We start from the raw sequence: 21,531 nt of genomic DNA, 5'->3' as shown, positions 1-21,531 counted from the left end.
GGCAAGTAATCCAATATATGTTAAACATAGTAAAAATATATGTAAATCCAATATAGGCATATGTATTTATACAATTATCTTGCTGCACAAGAAAAATTAGATCAAAAAGGGAAAAAAAAAATTCAAGCAAACAGCAACAAAAGAAGTAAAAATGCTGTTGTGATCCACACATATACTTATACTTACACACACACACACACACACACACACACACACACACACACACATATGTATATGTATTCATAAACAGTTGGATTCTATCACAATCATTTACTGCAATTTATTTAGCCATTCCCCAATTTTAGCCAATTTGATAGGCAGAAGATGATATTTCAAAGGTGCTTAAATTTGCATTTCTCTAATCAATAATAATTTAGAGCATTTTTTCATATGACTATTATAGTTTCTTTGAATTCTTGAGGATTTCTTCATTGAAAAACTGCCTGTTCATATCATTTAATAATTGGGGAATCACTCGTATTCTTTTTTTTAATTGAAGTTTTTATTTTCAAAATATATGGAAGGATAATTTTTCATCATTCACTCTTGCAAAACCTTATACTCCAATTCTCCCCACTCCCTCCCCTAGACGGCAAGTAATCCAATATATGTTAAACATAGTAAAAATATATGTAAATCCAATATAGGCATATGTATTTATACAATTATCTTGCTGCACAAGAAAAATTAGATCAAAAAGGGAAAAAAAAAATTCAAGCAAACAGCAACAAAAGAAGTAAAAATGCTGTTGTGATCCACACTCAGTCTTCTCTGTGGGTATAGATGGCTCTCGCATCACAAGATCATTGTTGAGAAGAGCCATATCCATCAGAACTGATCATCATTTGGAATAAGAAGCTAACACATGCATCATTACACTGATGGCAGCAATATATTCTAGGAAAAGCAAGGACTACCTTCATCAAAAGCTTCCTCCACTGCAGGAGATTCTAGCTCAGCAAAGTAGATATCTATCCTATCGTATTCTATATAAGTACTCTTCAGAATAATTTTTTTTAAAAAGACTGATTATAAATGAGTGAAGAAAAAACTAACTATATCTAAGAATATTCTACTTGCCTATCTGGTAATAATGAAAGCTTTTTTAAAAAAGTTATTTCTTTAGCTAGCCAACAATTTCAATAAGTATACTGAGGGACATTTTATAATGCTATGACAGAGAATATGGGAAAATTCAGTCTTAAAAAGCCATCCTAGACTACAAGTTATTGAACACTGTTATTGCAGGAGTAGGACCAACATCAGTCTATATGTACCCTTTCTCTGGTCTAGTGAAGACAGTGGGGAATGTTGAGATTTGAGACTTGAAATATTCTGAAGGTGCATGACAAACAAATTCCAAATATTTCATTTTACTTGGAACATCCTGTATGGAATGGAAAAATGAAATTAAGAACTTACAGGGATGTGAATGCTTTGTCTTTATTTTATTTTCATTATTTCTGTATCTCTCTATGACCTATGTGTAGGCCTCTATTTACTTAAATCTAGACCAGTTACAGACATATTTACTTAACTGAAACTGGTGGCATTTATCAATGTTTGACATTATTTAATCTATTAGTTTAAACACTGTCAGCTTGGTTATCTGCTGATTTGTGGTTCCCTAAAAATTTCAGGGAAACTGAACATTCCATTCCCATCTTTTTTTTTTTTTTTGGCAGCAATATCCAATTAGGAGGCCCCAATGCTTTCTAATTTGTGGTGTAATCTCTTGTAACAAAAATCTATAAAAATGATGTGTACCCATGAGCCTTGGGCCCTCCTGCTATGAGTTTCTTTATCTCAAAGTGGAACTGCCCCACCACTCATGAGTTGCTGTAATAAATAACCTTTTCTGCTTCTACTTTGAGTGAACTCTGAGTAGTCATTTTGGGTAAGGATATTTTGCATCCCACACAATCCTCTTTGGCTTCTATGATATAAGATACTAGATCAAACTGATCTTTGGGACTGGCCATTGTGGGGATTGTAGTGCTGAAGAAACTGAGCAAGACAGAGATTAGAGACCATAATAAGTTTATTAAATGGAGATAAATACTGGGATCAAATGGATCTTGGTTCCAGGGCTGCACAGGACTATCATCTCAAAGAACCCAGCACTGAGCATTAGACAGCAAGACTCTTTTATAGGATAATAAGAACAATGACATTTGGGGGAGGTACCTGGATGGGGATAACCTAATGGAGGGAGGCACCTAGAATGACACAATGGAGGGAGGTACTGGAGAGGTTACTGATAGTCTAATAACATCTAAAATGGATAAACCTTTATCCTGTCAAACATTAAAAAGGAATGATTATAATCTAAAGATATAAAACCTTGATCTCATCAACCATTTAAGAGGGAATGATTATAGCCCGGGGTTTTGGGGCAGAACAACTGAGGTAGACCTTTAACTCTTCAAACATTAAAAGGGAAAGGTTATATCCTGAGACAGAGTAACTAAAGAGGACAATTAGAGAAACTAGGCCAGGACATCAAAAGGGAATTGTGGCACAACAGGATGAGCCCTTTTAGTGCCTTGTTCCTCTCACAATACTGGTTAAAGCCCCTATTCTGAGCATTACTACTTTTTTCTATCTTGTTCATCAACTACAGATAGAACATCTCCAATTTGATAAAACATTTCCTTGTGAAATATTGATTTTGCAGTAATTATGGTAGAAACTGCTTCAGAAGCTTTGATGAAGTTTTTTAGCTTGAAGATGTGCTGATGACCCTGGCCTTTGCTGGACACCTTCTTCTCTGATGCTGGGATCAACTTGTATGTTTTTGGTGTTCCAATAGCACCAAATAGATCTCCTGCTTCCTTTGTCATGGACACATTAATGAGCTGGCCAGGCTGGACCTTGGATTGATCACTTAACCCCCTTCAATTTAGCTTGGTACATGGTTTTAAGATACTGATCTATGTTCAAATTCTGTCAGATTGTTTTCCAGCTTTCCTAATAATTTTTACTAAATTTTATCTTTAAAACTTAAGTTTGTCAAGCATAAGGTTACTATAATATTTTACTATCAATGGCATGTCAGTTCTATTTCACTGATTTAGCTTTCTATTTTTTAGCCAGGTAGTTTTGATATTTGATATCTTGATGTGAAGTCTTCTACTCCCTTTATATTTTCCTTTCATTTTTTTTCATTAGTTTCTTTGAAATTCTTGATGTTTTGTTCTTCTAAATAATTTTGTTTTTAGTAATTTTGAGGGGGTGAATAACACCCTTGCAAAAAGACACTAGGTTCTTGGTAGCTCATAGGGAGGGGCCTTAATAAGTAAGGGCCTGAATTATTGTAAATAATTGGGAAGCCAAGTTACTACCTGAGGCTATTAAGGAGGAACACTGACAGGATTATCTCCTTGCATTTCTTTCATTGAAAAATCCTATGACCCCACAGTTACTGTATCCAATTAAAAGCCCAAACTATATGTGTCAAATCTCCAGTTATTTTTCTCCTTTAAAAAACCTACTTGTCCCCCACTTTTTTGCAGGTTCATTAGGAGCTCTGACAATCTTATGGAATTGCTATTTCATTAAGAACTTAACCCTCTTAATGACATCAAGTTATTTCCTCCTTCATCCTTGTAATAAAAGGTCCATTAGTAACTGCCTGCTTTATGGCAACAAGTTCTCTAGGAATTTTGTCTGCTTTATGGCATCTTCTTCCTTGTTAAAGGCTAAAACTCCCTTTGGGAAATCAGCCCACTGCCAGCAGTACAATAAAATCTTTGCCTCTTAATTTGGAGATGGTCTAAGCCTATAAATTCTTTCCAAATACCTCATGATACCAGCCTGAAACCCAAATATAGCTTTGGGAGCTCAACACTTCTGTACTCTGGTACCTTATCATTTTGATTGGAATGGTATTGCATAAATAGATTAATCAGGTAAAATTATTTTTTATTTTTCATTTCCCACAATGAAATAATATTCCATTACATTCATGTCCTCTCTTTTATTCATCCATTTCCCAATTTCTAGGTTTTGCTTTTGACTGTACAATCACTGGCATTATCCTTTCTCTTAAGTCTCTTTCATCTATTTGTTTACCTGTTGACTTTGATGTATTTCTATACTGAATGTACCGTTTGAAGTATATATAATGTATATATATGTAATTTTATATGTCTATTTGAAGTCTTTTGTCCATTTCTGAAAACAGTAAGATTTATCTTGATGCAGTTCTAGTGATAGAGAATTGAAGTATGAGAATCCCCTGTGGTTGGAGATGCAGGTCCAACATGAAAGAATTCACAAATCCGAAAAGTCTGAATGGTAAAAGGGATTTTTATTAGCACTGAGAAGCCAGCTTTGCTAGGAAATCAGACTTCTTAGTGGCAAGAGGTCCTGTTAGGGAAATAAACATTATCACTGAGAAGAGGGTATCTTCACAGTGTGCAAGAGTCCTGGCAGGCAGCTGTGCCAAGAAGAGAGGTTCCTTGGCAAAGCATAATCCTACTTCGAACTTCTGCAATATTTGGAGTTCAAAATTGTCTTTTATTGGCAGTCTGAGGCTTGGGCTTCCATTGAAAATTGAATAAGAATCCCTCAATTTTGTCAGTGCCCCCAGGCCTAGGTTTCCAGTTGAAAGAAGAGTTCTAATCATGGAGTTTCAAGCCATTCAATAGAGTATTAGACCCAGATCTCCAACTAAATAAAATCATTTTAAAGGCTTTTTACCAGGGTCTGGAATTTAGAGGATCTGGGCCACTTCTACAAGATCAATGGACGGTGATTTGACCAAAATCTCCAATTGAATTGGAAAAGGCTTGTCTGGGAAAGTATGCTTTTTCCCAGACTTTTCGGAGTCTGAGACCCCAAATCTAGTTTCAGGGTTCAGGGTTCAGTTCCATCAATCTGATATTCCCTTCTTACTTTGTATAATTTCATACTTTATCAATTATGAGAAATAACAAATTCCATCTCCTTTCTCCTTCATTTCCTTTCATTCTCTTTTGTCTCCTTTCTTAAAAACTTGAACAGAAACAAATTATCCTCAGCTTACCTTTTTAAAAAAATTTTTTTTTTTATTTTGAGTTCCAAATTCTCTCCTTTCCTCTACCTCCATTCCTTCTGTCCTTGCTATATTGAGAAAGGAAGAAATATAAAACCTTTGCAAATATGAAGTCATGCAAAGCAAATGTCTGCATTAACTATGCTCTGAAAAAAAAAAGAGGAAAAAAGTATGCTTCAGTCTATACTCTGAATCCATTAGTTTTACATCCAAGGTGAAAAATATTTTTTGAGTCCTATGGGGCTATCAAACTGTACATACTCTGTGATCTAGCAATACTGTTACTGGATCTGCATCCTAAAGAGATCATAAAAAAAGGAAAAAGACCTATATGTGCAAAAATGTTTGCAGCAGCTCTTTTTGTAGTGGCAAGGAACTGGAACTTAAGGGATCCCCATCAATTGGGGAATGGCTGAATCAGTTATAGTATATGAATGTAATGGAATATTATTGTTCTATAAGAACTTAACTTTAATTGTGACAATTGTACCAAGTCTTTCACAATTGATATTTTTAAAATTGCTGTTACGATATAAATTGTTCTCATGATTCTGCTCACTTCACTTTGCATCAATTTCTATAAGTCTTCCCAGCTTTTTCTGAAACCATTTATTAGATGGGGGATGGCTTTTATTTTTATAAATGTGACTTACTTTCCTGTTTATTTTATTTTCTTATTTTTAAAAAAATAGCTTTTTATTTTCAAAATGCATGCAAAAAAATGCATGATTCCATATTTCAACATTCATCCTTGTGTTCTAAATCTTTTCCCTGCCTTCCCCCATATTCCTCTCCTAGACAGAAAGTAATCCAGTATAGGTTAAACATATACAATTCTTCTAAACATATTTTCATATTTATCATGCTGCACAAGAAAAATCTGATCAAAAGAGGAAAAAATGAGAAAGACAAAAAAAAATCAAGTGAACTACAACAAAAAAAAAGGTGAAAATATGTTGTGATCCACATTCATTTCCCAAAATCCTCTCTCTGGATGCAGATGGCGATCACAAGTCTATTGGAATTGGCCTGATTCATCTCAGTTGATCATGACATAGTCTTGTTGTTGCTGTGTACAATGTTCTTTTGGTTTTACTCACTTCACTCAGCATCAGTCTCTCCAGGCCTATCTGAAATTGTCCTAATGATTGTTTCTTATAGAACAATAATATTCCATTGCATTCATTGGATTCAGCCATTCCTCAGCTAATAGGCATTCGCTCAGTTCTAGTTCCTTATGACTACAAACACATTTTTGCAGTCCTTTCCCTTTTTTTCTGATATTTCTAGAATACAAGCTCAGTAGAAACACTGATAGGTTGAAGGGTATGCACAGTTTGATAGGCCTTTGGGCATGATTCCATATTACTACCCAGAATGGTTGGATCAGTTCATAGCTCCACCAACAATGTATTAGTGTCCCAGTTTTCCCACATCCCCTTAAACATTTATCATTATCTTTTTCCTGTTATCTTAGCCAATCTGAAAGGTATGTAGTGGTACCTCAGAATTGTCTTAATTTGCATTTCCTGAATCAGTAGTGACTTAGAGCATTTTTTCATATGACTAAAATGCCCCTAATTTCTTCCTCTGAAAATTGTCTATTCATATCCTTTGTTTATTTCATTAATGAGAAAAACTTTCTTAGAAAAACTTGCTTCACAGATTTCAAACTTGCCTCAGTTTCCTGCTTCTCTTCTAATTTTAGCAGCATTGGTTTTGTTTGTATAAAAATGCTATGACTTTATATAATCAAAATGATCAGTTTTACTTCTTGTGAACCTCACTATCTCTTGTTTACTTATGAATTCTTCTCCTGTTCAAAGATCTGACGTAATATTTTCCAAGCTCTACTAATGTGCTTTTTCTTCTTCTTCTTCTTTTTTTTTTTTTTAACTCCCTGAATACCCTTTGAATACTTTAAGATTTTTATGGGACACTTGATTTTTTTTTCTCATTAGAATGATTGCACCATCACATTCTACAGCCCCTTCTAAGAGCTCAAATAGATTTACCTTTCTAGGTTTCTGTTGATGGTTGTATTTGCATTTCTTAATTTCTACTCAGCTCTGATCTTTTTATTAGGAATGCTTGATTTCATTAAAGAGAATGATAACAATGAGATAACATACTAAAATTTAAGGGATGCAGCTAAAGCAGTATTTTGGAGGAAAATGTATATTTCTAAATGCTTACAAAAATACAATAGAGAAAAAGCAGATCAAAGATTTGGCCATGGAATTTAAAAAATCTCAGAAAAAGAACAAATGAAAAATCCACAATTAACCACCAAATTGGAAATCTTGAAAATGAAAAGAGAGATTAATAAAATTGAAAGTAAGAAAACCACTGAATTAACAAAACTAGGAGTTGTTTTTTCTTTTCTTTTTTTTTTGCTGAGGCAATTGGGGTTGTGACTTGCACAGGGTCACACAGATAGGAAATAGTAAGTGTCTGAGGCCAAATTTGAACTCAGGTCTTCCTGTCTTCAGGGCTGATGCTCCACTGCAACACCTAGCTACATCTTAAGAGTTGTTTTTATGGGACCCCTCCCCCCCACAATAAAATTAAGTGAACCATTGATTAATTTGATTTTTTTAAAAAAGAAAGAAAATTAAATTCTCAATATCAAAAATGAAAAGAGTGACTTCATTATCAAACATGAAATATAAACAATTACTAAGAATTATTTTACCCAATTATATGTCAGTAAATCTGAATGAAATGGACAAATATTTATAAAAATATAAATTGCCCAAATTAACAGAAGAAATAAAATACGTAAATAGACCTATCTTAGAACAAGAAATTGAGCAAGCCATCAATGAGTTCCTTAAGAAAAAATTCCTAGGACCAGATGTATTTATAAATGAATTCCACTAAACATTTAAAGAACAGTTAATCCCAATACTATATAAACTATTTGGAAAAACAGACAAAGAACTCCTTTTGTGATACAAATATGATGCTGATACCTTAACTAGGAAGAGAAAAAACAGAAAAATTTCCTAATGAATCCTGATGAAAAATTTTACATAAAATACTATTAAGGAGGTTGTAACAATAAATTATGAAAATACTATGCTATGATTAGGTGTGATTTATACCAGGAATGGCGAAAAAATGCAGAAAAAAACATTTGGTAAAATATAACACAAATTTCCTAATAAAAACACTAGAAAACATAAGAATAGTTATCTTAAAATTTTAAATTGTTTGTCCTTCGTTCTTGAAGAGGATCAATGACATCAAGAGGGTGATGTCTTAACTTGCAAGTGAATTTATTTAAGTGAGACAGAGTGTGGTACAAAGTGAACAATCTCAATTTCTCTTCTAGGATCATCTGGATCCACTGGCAAGGTATAGATCAGGATGACTGGAGATAATCGCAGATGCAGTGGGAAACAGTGGCATTTTTAAGCTAAGATCTTTCCCAGGTCTAAATTTGTATTTGTGTTTAAGACTAGGTAAAAAAAAAATGAGGCAAAAGATAGCTTAGTTTGCCTATTAAACATACACACACACACACACACACACACACACACACACACACACACACACACACACACAAATAGGAGGGAAGATTGACAGGGTTTCTGGCCAGAAGAGAAACAATTGCTATTTACACTCACTCTAAGTCATCAAAACCCAAATAATTAGTATTTATCTAAAACCAATAGCACATATTATCTGAAATAGGGATAAGTTAGATGTTTCCCAATAAGATCAGAGGTGAAGCAAGGATTCCCATTATCATCAGTATTATCTAAAATTATACTAGAAATGCTAACTATCATATTAAGAGAAGAAAAAGGAATTGAAGGAATTACAATGAAGGTAATGAGTAAACAAAACCATCACTCTTTGCAGATGATATAATGACATACTTGAAGAACCCTAAAGAATCAAATAAAAAAATAATTGACATTATTAATAACTTCAGCAAAATTATAAGATGTAAAATATAACCATATAAATCATTAGCATTTCTATATATTATTGTCCACAAAGCCTAGCAACAAGAGACAAAGATAAATTTCACTTAAAATAACTGTAAGATTAACTAATACAACAAAAAAGAAAAATGATGGATGTTGGAGGGATAGACTGGGGAAGATAGAGTGGGGAGAGTCTTGAGGCAGGGAGACAAACCAGCATAATAGTGCCATAATACAAGTATGGGGTGATGAAGTCCTGCAACTAGATAGTGACAGTGTCAGAAGAAAGAAGGGGTACATATATGAGTTATCATGAAGGTAGAAATGGTAGGATTTGATAACTGATTAGATGTGGGGGGTTAAAGAGAATCAAGAGATGATACTTACAAGAGAGTCAAGTATGATACTTAGGTTGCAAACCTGGGTGATTGAGAGGAAGGTAGTAGGTTCAACAATAATAGGAAAGTTTAGAAGGGAAAGGGAATTGAATTTAAAATGTTTATTAAGCAGTTAGAGATGTGAGTGGAGGTTATGAGAAAGGTTAGGTGTGGACAAAGAAGTCTAAGAGTCATCTGTATATAGATAATTGAAACCATGGGAAATTATGAGATCATTAAATAAAATAGTACAGAGGGAGAAAAGAAGTGTCCCAGACAGAGTTTTGGGGGACTGCCAAAGTTAGTGGGTGTGAAGTGTCTGAAGATCCAGCTAAGAGACAAAAGAGGAATTTGGTAGGAGCAGAATCAGGAAAAAGCAAAGTTATTTTTTTTTTCATGTAAGTCTTGCCAAATTTCTCTGAATTCATTCCTTTTGTTATTTTGTACATTGCAGTAATTATTTTTATACCACAACTTGTTCAGCTATTCTTCGAATAATGAAAATATCCTGTTCCCACAATAAAAAGTGCGACTATAAATATTTTTGGCATTTATTGTTATTTATATTGATATTTATACCAGTACTCACCACACTTCTTCTATGTCTTTGGGGTATATGTCTTATAATAGCATAACAGTGCAAGAGAGTGCACAACTTTTTAGATATTGCTCCTAATTGCTTTCCAGAATGTTTGGATCAAGTCACACCTCTATCAGTAGTATATTAGTGTTTATATTCTCCCACAACTCTTTCAACAATTGTTATATTTTTTTCTATCTGTATCAACTATGAATATGAGAGTGGGGCAGTTAAGTCTTCAATTTGCATTTGTTCTTTTTGATCAGTCTATGATGTACAACAAAAATAATTTTTCTCATATATTATTTATCTTCAGAATGTGATTAGAGCTGAAACACCGTAACTATTTTTAAAAAACTATTTAACATTTAAAACTTTTGCTAATGCTCTTTATTAAGAGTTTTGATATTATAGATGGTTCATAAACTTCTTAGTATATATTGGAAAAACCTTCGTAGTCTCAAGGTTTGTTTTGTATTGGATTTTTTTTTTTTTGACAAAGACCTGGAGAAAACAGTCAAATATGATGAGATGTCCAAAGTCACACACTGAAGATGTGGCTGGCATAATTGGATTGGATCGGTACATTACAAAAAGCTGTATTCTTGGCATGGCAAAAAGATTGTCAAGCTGTTGAACAAGACAGTTGGGATGCATAATCAGGGCCCTTCATAAGTCTTCTCTTTAGAGAAATCAGTCGAGAGACAGGTTGTGCAGGTGTTCTGAGCTACCTTAGGAAGCATAGCACAGGGGACGCTTTGCAAAACAAGGTGGGGTAGGGTGTGCCTCTGCTCAATTCACCTGGCATTTACTTCCCTATCCTCCACACCCTGTGTCATGCTATCATGGGCATATTCCTTTCATTTCTCTTTCCCCAGAATTTGGATCTCTCTCCCACTAGATGTCTCTCTTTTCTCTTTTCCCGGACAGTAGTGTGGGTAGACAATGGAATGCCCGCAAGGAGAAGGGAAGATCCAGGGCAAGTCCCCAGGCACCAGAGAGTGCAGGAGAGGCTGTATTGGCTTGCTTAGACCGCTGGGTGGCGCTCGAGTCATGCGGCTAGAGTTCAGGTCGGGCAGGCTGGAGAGGAATACACACACTCATATACCCTTACACACACACACACACACACACACACACACACACACACACGGTTCCGGAGACTGATGAGGAGCGGGCTACTCCGAGATCGGGCCCTTGAGTGGGGAACACGGTGAGTTCGGGGGAGGCCGCTAGATGTAGAAGCGCGACCCCGAATCCTCTCTCCTAGCTAGGCCTCGCCGTTTCCGAGCTTGGCCTGACGCAGCTGGGGAGAAGGAAGAGACTGGCCAGCATCGAGGCCAGACAAAGAGCGAGGCCCCCGGCTTCAGGTCCCGACTGGAGCTGGGCCCGCACCCACACTGGGGGAGCAGGGAGGATTTAGGGCCGTTGAGGCAGGGAGCACAGTCAACCGGGCCGGGCCTCTCCCGGGCAGCCGGCGTAGCGCAGGCCCCGAGGCCGCTGCTGCCCTTCCGCCCTTCCTCCCTCTCCCCCCCCCCCCCCCCCCCCCCCCCACACACACACACTTTCCTTAAGGCCCTATCTTCGGTTCTTTTCGACTTCAGCCGCTCGTCTGCCTCGGGCGAGGCTGCAGCAAGAGCGGGCGGCGGCGTGAGGGGAGCGGGGAGCCCGAACCAGGAGCACCAAACAGGAAGAATATAGGCCCCAGGGAACGGAGAGGGAAGCTTAGGCCGGGATATCCCGGGAGCGAGAGAGAGAAGCATACAGAGGAAGGGGTGCGGGGGATCTGAGGCCAGGCTGGAGACGGGATCTCGGAGCTCTGCCCAGGAGAGGTGCAGAGATCTTGGAGGACTTGGGGGAGTATTGGCTGGGAGGAGGACAGGAAACCTAGAGGACGGGATAAACGCAAGCTGGAAAGGTTGAGAGGGACCGACAGTAAACTGGCTGGAGCCGGATGCTGGGAGCACTAGCAGAGAGGGGGGCGGGGTGGAGCGGGCCCGAAGAGCCGGGATCTCTGGCCGGGATGGGTTAGGGGTGGGGAACTGGGGGGCGCTGGCAGGCTGGGGTTATTGCCGGGGGCTGAGTGGGCGGCCGGGAGAGTGCGCTGCTATTTCCAGGGGCCTCCAGATCGGCGGCGGCGTTGATTCCGTCTTTATCTCATTTTCCTCCGGGGCAGGCAACTACCCACGCGGGGAAAGGCAGACAAGGATCACTGAGCTCCATGTTTGGAAACGTAGCTGCCGCTACCCCTCGTAATTAATCGGACCCTGAACTTGGTGCAGTCTGGGCAGTGCCAGAAAGGCACCCGGCTCCGAGGGAAGATGGAGGTCCCGGCCCGACCCACCGGAGACATCCTGAGGCGGAATCCCCAGCACGACTTCGAGCTGGTCCAGCGAGTTGGCAGTGGCACCTATGGGGATGTCTATAAGGTGAGTGACGCGTATGAACACCTGGGCCTCTCAGTGACATGGGACCTTACTAAGCCTTGTCACTTTACAGGGAAAGGGGTGGAGAGAGGAAGAGAGAGAGAGAGGGAGGGAGGGTAGGGAAGGAGTAAGAAAGAGACAGAGAGAAAGGAGAGAGAGACAGAGAAAAACACACAGAGAAAGAGAAAGAAAGAAAAAGAAATTGTATGATTTCTGTGGTTTGTGTTTATATTTCCTGGAGGAATACGACCGCGATTTCATTGATCAACCCCTCCTGCTCCTACTTATTTAGCATTTAAAACTTTGAACCTGTAGGATCCACAACAGCTTTATCTTAAAGTGTCTTTCATTTTGGACCACTTTACACATACTCAAATAGGTTTCATATTATTTACATTGCCTTGTAATTCAAGGAATTGCTTTTTTTGTAGAAAAACTTTTAAATTTATATATGCCAAGTTTTAGTACTAGATGTCTGAAGTTAATGAAGTGGATCAGGTGAAAAGCATGTGTAAAATTAAAGTCAATAATGACAATATATTAAAGAATATAATCTTTGTTGTGAGGTGTAATTGAATCCCAGTAGAAGTCTGATCATTAATAGCTAATTGATGTTGCTGGGGTTACTTGGAAAGGCAGAAACTTAATTCCTGCCCTGTAGGAACTCATGTTCTAATTCTTTTTCTTAAGGGTGTCCTGACTAGCTAGCTCAGTGTCCAAACTATCTAGTTTGGAATCAATTGCTGTTTTGTATAAGCAATTTTTTGTTTTGCTTTTTTTTTGTCTTCTACTTAATATTAACAATTCATACTTTTATCATTATCCCTATGGGACTGATATTCTGCATAGAGCTAATTTTTAGTCTTGTATGTGTCCTTCAGTTGGAAAAAATGGGTGCATTCATTCATATTATCTTCCTGATTTTTTTTTTTTGAAATAGTTAGTCTTAGAAATTTGAATATGGACTATCCATTTTTTAGAACTGTATTTAACTTTTAGAATTTCAGAGTTATTTATAGTCCATCTACATATTTTTAATGTTTACATGTTTTAAATTATATTTAATTTTGAATATTTTTATTTCTATCTCCCTCTTCTCTTAGTCCACATTTTTGAGAAGAAAATGAAGAAAAAATAGTTTTATAATAATCTTTTTTTACTTCCTTTTCTTCTTTAGTACTTTGAAAACTCTTCCTCCCTTGTCCCAGGCTTTCCTAGCTCACCGCCCTGAAGAAACAGTTACCCATATCATCCTTGTTCCTTACTTGACTCCCTTCTTTTTTCAACCTCACATTTTTAACTTCTGGAAGATGCAGAGAGTATCTAACTATATTAAAAAGAAGGAAAACCAAAATGTAAATACCACCTTTCAGTTCTTTACAAATCCCTTTCTTCCTTTAGCCATTGTAGATCGCAAGAAATGAATAAGGGATAAAGAAGTATCTAATTTGGAACTAAAGATTACTATGTAACTCAAAGATAATTTTATTTTAGTTTTATTATATATTAGTTAAGGAGCTAGAATTCCATGGATTAATAAAGCAGGTAATAATAGGCACGTATTCACTTTTTTCCTTCCCTGATATATTTTTAGAATGAAAATGCCAAAGAAGTTAAGTACGAGTTTTTTTTTTTTTTTTTTTAAATAAGTTAGTCTTCCTATATAAATTGATTTAGGAAGAGCATTGTACCATTTCCTTCTTTCCTTTTCCCCCATCCAAAAAAGACAAACACATTGAGTTGAATTTTGTGCCCTTATCCTTTCAGTATTTGCATAATTGAATAGAATGCAATTTTACATTATTACACAGATATTTGCCTCAGTGAACAGAAATCAAGCATTAGAATGTAGTATTCTATTACAAGTATAAGAGAATTTTTATTTCTTCTACATTAGATGTCAGAGATAATGATTCCTCTAAAAGTAAATTATATTGTTTTAATAAGTTCATTGACATTTGCAATTACTCAGAATTTGTAAGAGGAAATCTTTCTTATCACTTATTCAGGTTTAGCTATTACTTTATTATACTTCATATAAAAAAGTCAGTCTTCTGAAGATAGCCTTGAAATATTCCTTTTATGGTTAAGATTATAAAATCCATGTATTGGGAACTTATATAAGGTGGTTTTTGTGAGTTGGGTTGTTTGAATACAAGGGATTTATATAGTAGAGAAGATTGATGAATTTAGATTCAGGAAGTTTCCATAGCAGGAGTTGCCACACTGAATAATTACAAGTTTTCCAATATTTCTGTACTTTATGACTAATACAAAAAAATGTAATATTATGAGCAGGAGCAGAAAATGAAGAAGGGAAGAGAGAAAAAGAAAGGAACAAAGGGGAAAAATGTGAGGGACAAAAAAGATTGCTTTAAAATTGGCAAATTCTCTTTGTAACCACTATAAAATTTACTTAGCAGTTTTCAGTAGAAATTTGACACATCTCATTTGTAAGCCTTTTGTTCTAGCACTTTAAGAATCAGTTAGCAGGCAAATGCCCCAGCTAGATTACACAGTAGGACAAATGCAACATTTGCATAGTACTTTTCAGGTTAATCCTTAGCCTGGCCCTAATGTGCTCATTAATTTCTTGGGTAGGATTTTAGTATATGGGCATTCCCTGAATGCCTTGGAATTGGCTTGTAGAAGACCTTACTATGACAAATGATCTTCTGGGGCAATTCTAGAATGTTTTTAGAATCTAGTGGAATAGACCCAGTGATCTATTTTCCTGGAGAGTCAGGTTAAACTATGAGTGATGGATGTTTGCCAATTACTCTGACCTTTTCCTAGAAAGCATTGAGTGTGTGAATATTCATTCTCTGTCAATTCAATTATCAATTCAATTCAATGTCACTTTGCTCCAATTACCTAAGCCAGGTAGAAGACTCCTAGATTTAAGAGGACAGGAGAAATTTAAGAGAGTAGCAATGAAATTTTCAGTAACATAAATGTTTTGAGGATAGAAAGAAAACAGGAATCAGCAATGTTTTAGGCAGCAACAACATCAACTATTAGATTTTTTTTTTAAGTCCTGAAATTGACTTCTATTAAACGTGTATGTGTTCTAAAATATTCATTTTCTAAAATAGAGATGTATCTCTTATTTTGATAGACCAATGATAGACTTTGATGGTTGTGATAAATCAGATATTGTTAGTACAATGCCTGGCAAACAATAATCTCTTAACAAATGTTTTATCTTTAACTAGGTATTTTCATTGATTTTTTGGGCCAGGCTAGCTCCATATGATCTTAATTGAGCCTTGGACTTGGAGACCCAAAAGCCTGGTTTTGAATTCTGACATTGCTGTTTAATGAATGACTTTGGGAAAGTGAATTGATCGCTCTAAAATTTAATTTTCTCCTTTATAAAATGGAGGTAATATTGCTAATACTACAAGGATTGAGTGAAATTTACAAGGATTGAATGAAATAATTTATGGTAAGCAGACTGTAACATTAAAATGCATTAAAAAACATAAAAATGCATTAAAATTAAAATGCATTAAAATGCAAAAAAAATTAAAATGCTATAGAAACTGTACTACTAATAATGTGGGTCTAGTCAGGCACTTATATGAAAAAGAGCTGTGAGGAGGGATTTGGAAAAGAATTAGAAAATGTTTTAAGTGCCTCTATTTATTTACTTGGTTTATTGGGCTATTTGAAGTGTCTGTACTTCAATTAAATTAAAAACTTGGGAGAAAGATTGTGTGGCTCCCATTATCATTTTTCAAGTTTCATGGACTAGTTTTTGACTGCATCAGTGAGTCTACCACAAGCTACTTGAAATTTTTATTTAGGTTAGATTTAACCTCTCAGTTGTGATTTGCTAATTCCTATCTTTAAAGATCAGTCACTATCCATTTAAATATAGTTTTAATAGCAATTATTTTTTGCTTCTATTATGTTAGAACAATTTTTTCTTATAAATTTCAAGTGTTGATCTAGTCTGAAGGATATGTAATTAATTGCTTTAAGTTTGAGGGGAAACTGGAGAGTAGATGCAAGCATTTGAATTACAGTATTCTCATGTCTGATATATTAAAATTCTGTTTACTGGTTCTAGCTTTCATAGGTAAGTTATTTTAATCTTATGACTTGCTAATTTTTATTTTCCCTGGCAATTTTTTTTTTTTGTTGTTGTTGACAATAACAACTTTCATGACAAAAGTTAATTTCAAATATAGATAGAAAAATTATCTTGAAAGTATTTTGGAAGAATGGGAAAGGATTAGCAACAGTAAATGAGAGATAAAAGGAAATTCTGAAGGTCACTCATTAAGTTGAAAAGCTAGAACTCAAATCCAGACTTTTGGGATTCCAAGTCTAAGGGTGCTATTCTTGACAAATTACATTTGAAATATTAAATTAACTTGTGTGAAAAGAGTTGCAACAGAATGTTAACATTTTCTTTGTCTGCTTTATTAATTTGTAAAGTCCTTTGAAAAAGTTTGGTTTTAATTAGCATAGAATATTACTATTGTATTTGATTATTAACAATTATTGTTATTATTATTGTTATTGTCTTGAAAATCATCTAAAAGACTATGAAAAAGTCTTTTGCTTTGGTGTTAGGGAAGCAGAATTTTTACAGATTTAATCCAGTCTCTACAAAGTTTTTTTTGGGCTTACTAAATTTTTATTCAGTGATTTTGGAGAATGTGACTGATTTTTGTATCACAGAATTATAAAGTTGGAAAGGAACTTTACAGAAATCTAGTCCAACTAATTCCTGGAAGGAATACCTACTATAACATACCAGATAAGGCTTATTTGAGCCTCTTGCTTGAATGCTTCCAAGGCCAACATTTTACTTTTAAGCATCTGTAATTGGTACAGCTTAAAAAAATTTTTTTTAAAGTAAAAAACATGGCAAATGACAGTATCCATATACAAAGAACAAAAAAGGAGATATTACGTGTAAAACTAAATCTGTATTATTTATGGCATATATATATATACATATACATATATATATACATATACATACATAAATACATATGCTGAAGCTGTTTTACTTGTCTTTGTCTCTCAAACTTCCTTCTGCTTGCTTCTTTGTATTTAAAAAAAAAACATTAACTGATACTTGTTCCTTCTTTTGGAAGTGGCATAATTGTTACTACCAATTCATTGTGCCCTACAACATCCTTTTTTCTCTTTCCAAATAAAAGTACTGCCTTCTCTATTTCCAAATAAAAGACAAAACATTCACAAATATAATGTTTTCTATTTTTTGTGCACGAGTACTTGTACAAAGAACAGAATGGAAATTGTATATGAAACCACAAATTTCATTATGACTTGTTTTTTTTTTTTAAGTGTATGCTCATTTTGACATGTTTGATCCAAAGCTGTTTCTTGTTCTATTACTCTTTGAATCTTCTTTTTATCTCTGCTGTGTATTTACTTTGTTTCATTGATTCATAATGTGGCATAGTCAAGTAAAACACATTAGCCATGCCTAAAAATATGTATTTCATTTTTTGGCTCTGATTGACCTGTTGAAGTCTAGATATGGGAATACCTAAATGAAATTAGGGTTTAGTTGAGGTCTAGTGGCATGTTTGGGGTACAAGGAATCAAACATAGCACCCCTGCAACCCCCTTGGTTTCGGCGCAAGGATACCGGGGTAAATGAGATCCAGTAGCTGTGCAAGTCCCCAATAAAGGCATTTATTGGCCCGAGAGCTAGATTGATAAAAGAAGTTTGTTATTGGGTTTGGAAGTAAGGAGATAGATGAAGGTAGAGATAAGGAGGGCACCAGACAGAAGGTCCAATGGACAGAGGGTCCTCACATGGCTAGCATGTTTGGGACCTCTGCAAAGAGGGGATCCCAACATGTCCCTTTTATAATGGGAGATTTAGCTCGAGGTGCTTTTGGGTGTAGTCCCAAAGTTGGCTCAGATCCAGGTAGGGCTGGGAGAGGCCGAAATCTTCTATTGGAATACAAAGGGACCAGGATTTGTGAATTAAAGGGTAATTACATTAACTGGGGGTGGGGTGGGGGGGGGGAGAGGTTGGGAATCAGAAAGAGAGGAATCCTTCCCACATCAGACCACCTTTCTGAGTTAGGGGAGGAATGTTTCATCATATATCTCCAGGAGTTTTGATTGGCCACTGAACTGACAAAAGTTGTAACTTAAAAGTTTTTGGATTTTTTTAAACATTATTATAGTTATTGTATAAAGTGTCCTGGTTCTGTTTTCTTTACATTAATTCATATGAATTTTGCCAAGTTTCTCTGAAGCTTTCTTTTTTATTATTTGATAGTTCTTTGTCATTCAATATTCCATTAAATTACTGTACCATAATTGGTTCCGCCATTTCCCAGTTGATGAGTATTTATTTAGTTTTTAGTTCTTTGTTGTAAGAAAAGATAACAAAATATTTTTGTAAAGTCTTCATTTTTTGATTACTTTGGGTTGGGTATATGCTTAGTAGAAGTATAGATAGGTTAAAAGGTATGTAAAGTTTGGTGACTTTTAAGTACAATTCAAAATTGCTTCTGAAAGTTATCATTTTAAGGTTCTTATAATACATTTGTGGGCCTGTCTTCCTATTGCCCCTCCAACAGTTTTCATTTTTGTTTTTTATCATCTTTGTTCACTTGACAGGTGTGATTTGGAACCTCAGTTTTAATTTTCATTTCACTTACTAGTATTTGGAACATTTTTTTTTTTTTTTTTTTTTTGTATGGATGTTGGGTGGCTTGCCTTTCTTCTTTAGAAAATTGTCTTTATATCTTAGGACCATTTATATATTGGAGACATCCAGGGCCATCTCCAGTTGTCTTGATCTATATCTTGCCATTGAACCCAGATGGCTTTGGAGGGGAAAGTGAGGCAGGTGACCTTGCATAGCCCTCCCTCACTCAAATCCAATTCATTTGCATGTCATGGCATCACTTCCCTGATGTCATGATCCTCTTCAAGAAGGAAGGACAAATAACAACAACAATATATATTGGAGAATGGCTGTCATTCTTAGATGTTTGAACTCCACATAATGAGAAAAGGAAGAAATGGAGTGAGAATTTGGAATTGAAAGTAAAAATGGGGGGGAGGGGACTTACCCCAGTAGTTTGGGTCTTGGGGTTTATGCCACATTATCTTATGGCATATGATGCTATATTTGTTTGCTTCTTTTTAGTGTAGCAAATCTATCTCTCTAGTTTTCAATGAGTAGCAAGGTTTTGATATAGCATAGTTTGATTGAAAATCTTCCCCTTTCCTTCCAGATGAATTTTGTTATATATTATTTTCTAGTTCTCTAAACAACCTTTCATAGTGTTTGGCATGCCACTGAATAATCTAGTGTCATATTGGTGTGACTTATTCATGAACACATATTTTTTTTTTTCCCTGAGGCAGTTGAGGTTATATGACTTTGCCCAAAGTCACACAACTAGGAAGTGTTAAATGTCTGAGGCCAGATTTGAACTCAGATCCTCCTGACTTCAGGGCTGGTGTTCTAGCCACTGCATCACATAATATTTTAAAAATTATTTAGGCATGAATTTCTGTAAGGAGTATTTTTTTTTTTTAATTGAATTCACTTAGTTTCTTTGTGTGTTCTTGGTAAGTATATTCCTAAATAGATTTTGTAGTTATTTTGAAGGAGATTTCTCTATCTCTACTTGTTTTTTGTTTTATTTTGGCTAGTATGCAAAAAGACTAAGGGTTATATGGATTTATTATATATATTGGTGATCTTGCTGAAGTTATTTATCATTTAATTTTTAGTTGATTCTTTGGAATCCCTAGAAAGACCACACATCCTCTAAAAAATAATCAGTGATTTGTTTCCCTTTTGTCTATGCTTACTCTTTGTCTTTTTCGTTTTATTGCTATAGTCGTTTCCAGTGCTATGTCAACAAATGATTATATTGGAGCATCTTTTGTTTCTGATTTCATTTTAAAAAGCCTTTCATTTATCTTCATCATGCTAGCTGTTGATTTGAAATAGTTATTATTTATCCTATTAGCAAAGATGCATACCTGTGCTTTTTTCCAAAATTTTGACCAAAATAGGCATTATATTTCATCAAAAGATTTTTTTGGTATTGATGCAATTTTGATTTAAAAAAAATTAATATAGACTATCCTGTTTAAAAATTTCCTAATTTTGGTTTTATTTCATTTTCAATTGTTGTGAATTCTTTTTCATTTTTGAAACAGGCAATTTAGTTTTCTTTCCTTTTTTGTCAGGTTAACTATTAGTTTAAAAATGTTGCCCATGTTTTATTCATGAATTTTTTTTCTTGCTCTCAATTTTATTAGTGCCTTTGATTCTCAGAATTTATTTAGGGTTTTAAAATTTGTTGCTTTTTAGGTTTGCTTTTATTTTTAATTTTGCTTGCCAAATTCTGTTTAAATCATTTTTAAATGATTTTCTTCTGTTTTCATCTCTTAGAAGTTCTCCCCTAATATTTTTTTCCTAACTGAATATCAAAAATTTTCACGTAGTATCATTGTTATCATTCTCTTTGATGATGTTTTTGTTATTTCTATGATTTGTTTTTTGACCCAGTCGTCCTTTAAGATTGAATTATTTAGTAGGGATAGAACCAAGATGGCAGAGAGTAGACAGGTCTTTGAGTTCTTCCTGGCTTCTCTCAGTATCATACCAGGTTTAGGAGTGACAGAACGCACAAATATTTGGAGTGTTAATAAATTTCCTGCAGAAGATATTTTGGAAGAAGTACAGGAAAACTCTGTCTCAATCGGGTGGTGTATATGTATGTTTGTGGGTAATTTGCAGGCCAGCATAAGCATAGCATCGCAGCACAATGTAGGAAGACCCAGGATAGAGAAACTTCTGCAAGCTGGTAGAATCTATTGGTGTTGGAAGACTCACAGCCAAAATACAGCAGCATTGGCTACTCTGTCCTGGTTCAAAAACCAGTGGATTAGCAGACTAACTTCAATTCAACTAGAGTCCCTGAACCTCCCAGCATAACAAGAAGGTTGTGATCACGCCCACCCAGCACAGAAAGGAAGCTGGCAACACTAGCCCCAGGGCAACATGAAGCTGCTGTCCCCTGTGGAGGAAATTTGGGGCAATCTCCCCCTTGCCCCAAGAACAGACCTCAACTTTTAAAAATGAGCAAAAAAGCAGACTAGGTGTCTGACCATAGATAACTATTATAGAGACAGGGAATAA

At 35.5% G+C, this 21,531-nt stretch overlaps 1 protein-coding gene and 1 pseudogene across 4 annotated transcripts in view; one reads left to right on the top strand and one right to left on the bottom strand.

Annotated features, from left to right (window-relative positions):
* Positions 1-389: 389 nt before the first annotated feature.
* Positions 390-2,843, bottom strand: LOC127546694 (GATA zinc finger domain-containing protein 1-like; annotated as a pseudogene).
* Positions 2,844-11,056: 8,213 nt separating this feature from the next.
* Positions 11,057-21,531, top strand: part of MAP4K5 (mitogen-activated protein kinase kinase kinase kinase 5) — a 207,881-nt gene continuing 197,406 nt past the window's right edge. Inside the window, exons 1-2 of one of the 4 annotated variants that reach the window (XM_051978085.1) lie at positions 11,057-11,146; positions 12,110-12,362. In XM_051978085.1, the coding sequence (XP_051834045.1) occupies positions 12,255-12,362 (108 nt within the window). In that variant the 5' untranslated portion in view covers positions 11,057-11,146; positions 12,110-12,254. Of the gene's footprint in view, positions 11,147-11,551; positions 11,766-12,039; positions 12,363-21,531 lie in introns of those variants that run through there. The other 3 variants (XM_051978086.1, XM_051978089.1, XM_051978087.1) reach the window with 3 other exon arrangements.

This window comes from Antechinus flavipes, chromosome 2 (assembly GCF_016432865.1).
Source record: "Antechinus flavipes isolate AdamAnt ecotype Samford, QLD, Australia chromosome 2, AdamAnt_v2, whole genome shotgun sequence".
Classification (NCBI taxonomy): Eukaryota; Metazoa; Chordata; class Mammalia; order Dasyuromorphia; family Dasyuridae; genus Antechinus; species Antechinus flavipes.
Note: the sequence above shows the minus strand (reverse complement) of the source record. Positions and strands in the feature narration are given on the sequence as shown.